This window comes from Microtus oregoni, unplaced genomic scaffold, assembly GCF_018167655.1.
Source record: "Microtus oregoni isolate MIOR12 unplaced genomic scaffold, Mior012 000065F_ref0000479, whole genome shotgun sequence".
NCBI classification, from domain to species: domain Eukaryota; kingdom Metazoa; phylum Chordata; class Mammalia; order Rodentia; family Cricetidae; genus Microtus; species Microtus oregoni.
The window spans coordinates 691,016-700,929 of NW_024543875.1; the positions used below are offsets into that span (position 1 = coordinate 691,016).

The following is a 9,914-nucleotide window of genomic DNA, read 5'->3' on the forward strand; positions in this document are numbered from 1 at the left end:
TCACAGAAGATGGCCATTTCAGGCTATATATTTGCTAAAGCTAGGAGTCTAAGCTGGGGTGTTTTTCGTGGATTTCTGGGACATTCCCTTGCACTAGGGTTTTACTTGACCCTAAAATGCACCCCTTTCCAGTAGACAACTAACCCGTGTTCAATGGGGCTCACAGAGACTGAACCAACCACCAGGAAGCCTGCATGAGTCTGACCTAGGCCCTCTGCATGTATGTTTACAATTGTGTAGCTTGATTCTTTTGTGGGACTCCTAATGGTGAAAACAGGGACTGTCTCTCACTCTTTTCCTGGCTTTTGGGAACCTACTCCTCACACCTGGTTGCCTTGTCCAGCCTTAATACATGAGGAGGGTCTTAGACATACTGCAACTGATATGTCATGCTTTGTCATGGGAGATCTGCCCTTTCCTAAACAGAAATGGAGAATGAGTGGATTTGGGGGTGGGAACAGAGGGGGTTGGAGGGGCTGGGAGGAGAGGAAAGAAGGGAAACTGTAGCCAAAATGTAAAATAAACAAATAAGCAAATTAATTTTTTAAAAAAATGAGAATCCAAATATTGAATCAGTTCAAGGAAATGCATTACTAGTAGTTGAACATATTTCTATCTGATTAAATTCTTATTTTATGAAAGAATTCTAATATATATATATATATATATAAGAAATAGAAGCTCCATTTAAAATATCACTTATTTAACTATCTATAACTATGTATTTTGAAAGATAATACAAAGAAACTGGGTATACAGAAGAGTGGTAGAGGGCTTGCCTAGCATGTGTGATGCCCAAAGTTTGATCCCCAGCCCCACACACATAGGAATAGATAGTGAAGGGATAATCTGAGAAATCTAATGTCATAACCTGATGAACAGCCTCTTGGTAAATAAACAAACATGACCAAGTTCCATATCAGAAATAATAATGGAATTTTTTGGCTGTTACTCATGTAAAAATAATATGTTATCAATTATAGCATACAGCTTATAAAGAAAAATAAATATACTCTATCCAGTCATGGAATTAATTGAAAATATGATTAAAAATTTCCTGGAATCTAGTGCAGTGGAAACTTCCTGAAATCCATGAAAATGCTGCTGTTGAGAACTCCTAGTAATGGAGAACATGAAAACTGAACTGGACATCTTTTGTAACCAGGCAAGCCTTTCAGTGATGGGACTGGGTTGCATTCAGCCCAGTTATAGGCTGAGAGGGTCCCATGGACATTTCCAAATAACCCAGACTGATGCCAGGATAGAGAGTCACTCTTTAAAAATTAACAGTGGGGTCCCCATTGCTGAAGAGAACATCTTTATACCTCATTGGACATAGAACGGTTGAGCTGCTACCTCCATGGAGCGTTCACCCCTATGTTCAAGTCTCTTTGGTGTGAGAAGGTGCTTGGCAGTCTAGCAAAAAAGGAACCCGGACTCCAACCTGGCCACAAAACTTTCAACATACTGTCTGCAAGATGTAATGGGGTAATGGTGGTAAAGAGCTTGTGGAGTAGCCAGACAATGTCTGGTTTATCTTGAGGCCCACCCAATCCAGGAAGAGATCCCTTGCCCTACACTGCCTGGATGGTCAAGAACTGAGACTGCATAGCCCAGAGACCTAGGTTAGAACCAAACACAATTGCCTTCCCTCACAAAAAAAAAAAAATCACTATAAATGATTCCTAATGATATGCTCATATATTCATAGACTGGTGCCTTGTCCTGTTGTCATCATGAGAGAGGCTTCCTCCAGCAGCAGACAAGAGTGGTAAGAGAGGATGCAGAGCCCCACAACCAGACATTCTGCACCGAGAGTCTAAATTGGAGGTCTCCATTGGGTCTTTCCTCTTAGAGATCAGGGAATCCTGTGGAAGAGGGGGAGGAAAGATTCTAGGAAGCAGAGGGCTTGGAGGTCACCAGGAGAACATGAGTCATTGAATCAACTAAGCAGGGCTCACATGGGCTCATGGACAGAAGCAGCAAGAACAGGACCTAGATGAGTCTCCACCAGGTACTCTGCACATATGCTGCAGTTGTTAGTTTGGTGTTTTTGTGTGACTTCTAACAGTGGAAGTGGCTGTGTATCTGACCCTTTTGCCTGCTCTTGAGACTCTTTTTATTCTATTGGGTTGTCGTGACCAGCCTTAATAGAAGGGCTTTTGCCTTCTCTTACTGTATCATTTTTTTAGTGTGTTTGGTTGCTGTCTCTTGGAGTTTTCTTTCTTTCTGAAGAGAAACTGGAGCCAGGGAATAGATCTTGGGGAAGGGGAGGTGAAGGAGCAGTGGAGGGAGGGGAAGCTGTAGTCAGGATATATTGCATGAGAAAAAAAAACCTATATCAATTAAAAAAGAAAATTATACCATATTCATGGAACACACACACAGACACACATTTTCACTAAGGCATTCTGAAATGCCAATTATGGTAGCAGAATAAATTTCATTCTAAACCTAAGAAATGTCACTAGTTAATATTGGGAACCAGTCATCTAGAATAAAAACTTGAACCTTCATCAGCAGTCTGATAGTTAAGTTGAACATTAGAACACAGAACGCATGCACACACTTTATCCTTACTGACCACCATCTTCACTCCACTGTATTCCACAATCATGTCACCTATATCTATTTCAAGTGATAATAAATATAAAATGGCATGGTATCACCTTTCCCTGGACATCTTCCTATGTACCTCCCCTATTTAACATGGGCACCCTTGACACCCTTCTATACCCATATCCCTATGGGACATGATATTTGCTTAGACATGATCTCTCCTACACATATATCCTATGGTTGATGGATCTTTCTCTAGACACCTTCCTATGCCCAAAACCTATGGGACATGAACATTTGTCTCTGGGCAAATTATAAAAAAGACCATACTTTTAAAGATGTGAGTTGGCTAAATAGTTGCAGTAATGAGAAATTTTCTCACAATAAGATTTATTGAATTGTGAATAATCTCTCTGGGGAAGTGCCAGCAGTCCCATCAGCAGAGTTACTTAATTAAAACTATTCTAAAGTAAGTACAGGAGATGTTACCACAGGGACTCATTTTGCATTGACCCCATAAGTATTGACTTGATGGTCTTAAAATTGTTAACAGTTTCAAAATCTTTAATGTCTTCAAAAGTAGTTTCCCACCATTTTCATGAAGAAAGGGACAGGTCGACTTCTTTTTAATCATCACTCCCTATAAAGTCAAACAGAAACAAAGGCCAGCAACAAAAAATAAGTTTAGAAACCAAGTTGTTTCTTATTAGTTCTAAATGATATCCCCACTGCCAGCATCAACTCAAAGAAAGTCCTTAGAAGAGTCTCTCAAGCCAGCCCTGGAGTCAAGAGTTTCATTTTCCCTACTTTCTTCAGTTACATGTTTTCTTGCTTGTTTGATTCCTTGTTTGTACATTCAAAATTCAATGTTTTTATTTTATAAAATGCAAACCATAATTCTGCTTCCAGTTAGCATTCTAACTAGTCTTTGGGTAAACTCCTGTAATGGTGATCTATGGGTGGACTAATTCTACAGAGAAAAATGACCTACTCTCTGTAGTTTCTGACATTTGATGAAATCTAGGTAGTCTTAGATAGCCCTGACCTGGCAGCTGAATGTGTTCCGTGGTGATGCTGATAGGTACCAAAGATTGAAGTGTACTAACTCTTACTCACTCATGAGGCTTTGTCCCTATCTCATACCAGCACCCACATAACCCAACACTCCAACACTTAAACATGTTTCTAAAGAGGAAACATGTTCCAGATCTTGTGGTTCTCAGTTTCTTTCAGACTGGGTAAGGAGTAACTGTAGTAAAGACTAGTGAAAGAATTGTGGATTTACTCGACCTTTGAGAATTAAAAGAATAAAGACAAAGATCTGAACCATTTCCAGTAACCTTTGTAGCAAGAGGCTATGGGGGATTCTTTTTTAGTGGCCCTCTTTCCAGCTTTAAGATGTCCTTTGGCATTCAGAATGCCCTTGGCCTTTCAGACCAAGTCTCCAACTTCATCACTTTGTACCTGTTAGTACTACACAAGAGAGAGTCATTTTTAGGGATTTTTCCTTCTTTGTTAATTCTGAATAAATAAAATAAATGCTGATATAAACGTGTGATAATATATTAAGAAGGACTACAAAGACAGCTGAAAGTCCACCTAATGAAATAAGACAAACTCTGAATTACACACCAAGATAAACTATATTCAGAGCTAAAGTTTTCTACCTTGCAAATCACTGAACATTATCTAGAATATTTTAGGTTCTTAGTAAAGACTTGGAGTATGAGTTAATGGATAAGTTCACTTTCTCATATCAGCAAACCTATTTATGGAAACTGGATCTAGGACATTCTCCCCTTTCCACCTTTGAATCCTCACATCACACTAACACTAAGGGCAAAAAATCCCCATGCTGTCCCCACTTGCTACAGAGGTCAGTTTTATCTTTAGAAGATATTTTACCAACTCTGGAGGCCCCATCTCTAAGGCACTATTACTGCCAACACACACACATGAACCATTTAGCTGCTGGCATCTGAGAAAGAGTAAGGGTAAGAGACTATGAAAGGGGGTGAGGAAGACATGTATATCTTTGTCCCACCCAAAATAAATGGAACTCTTTAGAGGGACATGGTGAGAAGCAACTCAGTGTTCAATCTGAGATAAGTGCACTGAAATATGAACATCACAGCCATGTGATGCAACCAACCAAAGCATCTATGCAGGTGGAGGAAGGAAGGTAACCCACTGCCTGCTTCTCCAATGCCAGTGATCCATCTTTTGTGCTTCATCCTTCTCTACATACCCCTGTCTCTCTCCCTCTTTCGCTATGACTTCCATGTGTGTACATTCATGTCTTCTTTCATATACTTCAGTTTGACCCTTCTCCAAGCTATGTTCTTAAGTCTTCTGCTCCTATTAGTTGGTACTCTGTTAACTGTCTTTTTCACATATGCTGGATGATGAAATAATATCAAAACTGGAATATTCAATCCTCAAAAGCCTTTCTGCTCCACTGTTCCATAATGTTCAGAGGTGGGTGCTCAGACACTATGTTACAACTAAGGGCATGAGAACTGCTTTCTTTCTTACAAATCCAATCCGGTCTCCTAATTCTCTTTTTTTTTTTAAAGTAAAGTCAATATTTTCTAGTTCTTAGGTCATAAGATAGCTGGGTATATTCTGGAAGCTTCCTTCTCTCTAGCGTTCAGGCCAAATAAAAGTGGAACTTTCATACTTACCTTAGGTAGATATATTTGAACTGTTCAAATATTGCAATGAAATATTTTTCACCATTTTCCTGGAAATTCAGCATGTTTGAAAGAAATTTTATAACACAGTTTTGAGAAATAATGAATAAGAAATCTATATAAGCATCACTGCGACGATGAACATTAAAGACTCTGGTGGGCACTCCTGATTTTGTATTCTTTGTGAACATGCTTTCAAACTCCTTGTTTACTGTAGCCTTATTTCTTTGTTATTGTTTATTTGCAAGTCAACCATGTTTTTCTCTGTTTTGCATGTCTATGCAATGTCAAGAGCAGGAGCCACACCCAAAGTCATCTATGGTTTGCTTACTTCCCCCAGTGTGATCTTAGTGAGATCCAATCTGTTGATGAGCATCATGTTGATTTCTCCCTTCTCAGAAACACAGTTTCCTCCTGCATGGATGAACCCTGTGTATTTGCCTATACTACTCTTGAACTTCTGGATGGTTCCCAGATATCATTTCTATCATCATTGTTGCTATAAATATGGGTTTTCTAACACATGAACATAATCAGTAAATATCAAAGAGGGAAGAATTATTATATCATAGAATATGTGGTTGTTTAACCAGCTAATTATATTCCAAAACAGGCATTATGGTTTCACTCTCTCCTCTCTCCTTTAGTTGGGTACCGGAAAATGGTTTTTCTGTGTGGTCAAGTATTCAGATGTACTACAGAGACATTTGATTGGTTCATACAAAGTGGGTAACTAGTAAAAGTTGGGCAGGATATTGGAGTGGGTCACCATCTAGCAGGTAGGGGATATTAAAATAAAATATATTGTATTTCACTGATTACTAAGACCACAGATACAAAGTAAACAATCTGTTCTCCAAGACTTCCACCATAGACTTTGCTACCAAGAGTGATTTTGAAACATCACCACCTAAGTCACCTCAATATATTTTACCATGAATTGTGAAAATAGCACAGCCAATTTTATCTATTTAATTTGATCAGCAATTAAGAAATGCCTATTTTAAAGCTAACCAACATATTTAAAGTCCTTTCTACCAATAGCATCACTTATCCAGAATAAGGCCTCTAACTAGCTCAATGCTAGACTAAAAAACTATGGAAAGAAAGAAGGGATAAAGCACAAAGAAATTTTTTTAGATACATATACAATGGTCACATCTCACCCTTGTATGGCCTAAAGTCTCGTGTCTCCCCAGATATTACTTAACATTCAACTATGGTGCTACAGAAGACTTTACAGTGCATGGCAACCCCATGTGGGGATATCCTGAAGGCAATGTCCATGTCCAAGTGTACCGTAGGGAAGAATTAGGAAATCTATCTAAGGCACTGAAAGAAGATTCCCTCAGCCATAAAGAATTACTAGTGAAGAATAGAAGTCAGTATTAATGATGAGAGTGTGGTGTCACTGCTTCCCGTGAAATTCTGGCAATGTTATGCCCATTAGGATCTCTGATCTTTAAGTTTATTTCCTTTTAATGTTAAATATATCAAATCTTTCTTTATATTAGAATTCCGATGATCTATTATGCACATTAAAATTTCTGTATTTTTAAGTTTGTTCTTTTTTTAGTATTAAACAGATCAACTTTAAAATATAGTACTTATAGATCTTGTTAAGTTGTGAATAAAGTATAAAAGAAACTTTTTATGAGTCTGACACACTACCTACGGTGCTAATGAGACTCCTTAAAAGGATATTTTTAAGTACATTTTAAGGCATTTTAAGTATATTTTAAAATATAACAAATAGGTTTAATTTTGCCATTATGATTAAAAACTCTACCCTTCCAAATCTCAAAATAATGTAGACCATATACCCTATCCCATTACAGCAATATGTTCTTCAAAGATAAAAATCATTACTTTTTAAAGCACAAAACATGTTTCAGGATTCCACCATGAGGGACACATAAGAAAATAAAGAACCCAGCAGCCCTTACTCTGGCAACCAATAAATCTTTCACCATTTTGTTTTCAAATGCCCCTGAGGCTCACCTGTTACTGACATAGAAAAGTAAAGAGGACAGCAAATCTGAGTGATACAATGTGAAAAAACTTCTCAAACTCTTCCAAAACTGAAGCCAAAAATCAACAACGGCTTGACAGTTTAGCTCCATACCCTGTGCTAAACATTCAGAGATGCCTTCTCTAAATACAACGTATATCTTCTCTCCTATGACACATACCAAAATATCGGATGTGCGAGAGAAACTACAAACCCTGATACCACAAGCCAAGAAGGGGCACTCCTTTCCTCCAGCCTGACAGCTGAGGCCACATGTGAAATACATCACCCTATTTCAAGGCCCATCACTTATAGCCTTTTTTTGGAAATATGGGTCAAAGTAGATGTTAAACTTAAAAGTAGCAGAAAGCATTTAAATGGGCTCTGTGCATGGTGACAAACAGGTTCCTTAGTGGTAAAATAAATCTTTTAATATAGGTGTTCAAAGATATTTTGTTAATAGTAAATTAGTTAAGATTAGCTATACCCAAGTGTCATTTCTTCCTGATCATTTCTTATTCCTCTTGCATCATGACTATTGTTCTTTCAGAATATTCATTACTGGAGAAAAGAAAGGCTTGGCATCATACGGCACAAAACTTTCCCCTTTTTGTGTACATGGGAATGACCTGAAGTGTAAGAAACTATGATTTCAAATCTTTCCCTTTTTACTGATATCTAAAAAGTCTGTGAATAATTTTGTGCCAAAACATAGAAAATACCACCAGGCTGTGATAGTGCATGCCTTTAATCCCAGCTCTCAGGAGGTAGTGGCAGACAGATCTCTGTGAGTTTGAGGCCAGCCTGATCTACAAGAGCTAATTCCAGGACAGGCTCCAAAACAACAGAGAAACCCTGTCTCAAAAAAACAAAACAAAAAATAATAAGAAATATCAATAATAGTGATGGTAACAATACCCTATTCTTCAAGGGCCATGGGCCAAGTTATTTGAATATATTATCCCTAAACATTCAACAAGAAAATTATTATTATCTTGACAAGTTGTTTGATTACTTTAAATTGAGCAAGACTAAACCACTAACACAGGATTTTACAGAAAATGATGGCTATAAAACCCAGGTTTCTTGATGTATCGTACCTAATCTATGTTGCCATATGAGAAGAATCAAAGCAAAGTCACCAGCATACTTAATATAAATCATTATTCTCTTTCTGATACATCAATCAGTTTCTAAAAGAAGTACATAGGTTGAAGATGGACTCTGTCTTAAACTTTGCTCAGAATTTGCTAATAAATTCAGATTGAAACATGCAGGAAAGATTCTAGCTATCCAGGGGCTCAGATTTATTGCCAAATGCTCAGCAAAATGAAATGGTATCTCACACTAAGATAAACTTTGAAAGAAGGGACAGGCTGTGAATCTACAAGTTGGCAACATCACTTGAATCTAACCTTATATCGTCGTAAAGATTATGTAAATCTGCTCACCTTTCTACATCTCTGAAACCAGTAAGACATCTCCACTCAGAAATGTCAGCAATTGAGAAAAATGGGAATGGTTTACAACATTACTCTCTGAGGAAACATATCATCAAAGAACGTAGAAATGAAACAGGAAGAAGAGCAGAATAGTGCTTTAAGGTTTTAGTTAGATTTCTTAGAATTAAACATTCTAAGTAGAGAAAAGGAAAGTAAGTTTTTCCTTACCTGACTGGACCACCTTTATCTTCTTTTCCCAAGGTCCTCCTGGGAAAGAATGAAACAAGCAGGAGTAGATGCCAATGTCTGCTTCAGAGGCATTGTAAAAGGAAAGACTCATATTGCGGAACTCCAATGTTGCATTCAGAAAGTGCACTCTATGGAAGTAGTTGTGATCTATATGCATAGGATGGTTTGGGTTGTAAACAGCTATGTTCACAGTCTCTGTGCCATTGATCTTGGTCCATTCAACCTGGGTTAAGTTGTCCATCAATGGATACACACATTCCAGAGTCATGGTCTTAGAGAGTTGAACAGCTGTGTCCCAAAAGATCACTTCACACAGTGCTAAAATAATACATCACATAAACTGAGTTAGATCCAACGATGACAAAACCAAATAGATAAATTTTACAAGACTTAACAAATAATCTAACAAGTTCATAGTGAGCCCTGAAAATTTCACCTACAAAATTGGCTTTTGTAAATTTTAGTATTTCTGAACAAATCAGAAATTACCCAAGGGAACCTGCACATGTCACACCCAAACACCAAAAGCACAACAAAACTTTTAAATGGAGACATAGGATTGTCTTTACCTTTGTGCACATGAAGAATAGCCAAAAGCAAAGTAATGCAAGCCATCTCTGGAAACAGTTCAGAAGGCTAGCCTGTATAAAAAAAAAAAAAAATAACGCGTATGATGTTATATTCACAACTCAACATGAAGTGCCATTTCCTTCCTCTCAGATGTTATCAGCTGCATCTTTTTCTCTGAAGTTTGAGCACAGGAAAAGTTTTAACTTCAAAAGCAGCCCTGCTCTCATACAGAGATGGGTAAAGTTCAGGTACTTCTCTGGCAGATAATCAGTTTACTTTTAAGAAATAATTTTCAAGAAAGATTCTTTGAGTTGACAGCTCTTTACTGAGTGTGCCCTCCATGTCTCCATGTCAGACTCAGCTCTGTGCAACAAGAATACACAAAACCAT

General features: G+C 37.7%; 1 protein-coding gene across 1 annotated transcript in view; it reads right to left on the bottom strand.

Annotated features, from left to right (window-relative positions):
* Positions 1-9,572, bottom strand: part of Cd226 (CD226 molecule) — an 85,476-nt gene extending 75,904 nt beyond the window's left edge. Inside the window, exons 1-2 of the mRNA XM_041640791.1 lie at positions 9,524-9,572; positions 8,934-9,272 (exon numbers count right to left, since the gene is read on the bottom strand). Coding sequence (XP_041496725.1) covers positions 8,934-9,272; positions 9,524-9,569 — 385 coding nt within the window. The 5' untranslated portion in view covers positions 9,570-9,572. The remainder of the gene's footprint in view (positions 1-8,933; positions 9,273-9,523) is intronic.
* Between the last annotated feature and the right edge of the window lie 342 nt (positions 9,573-9,914).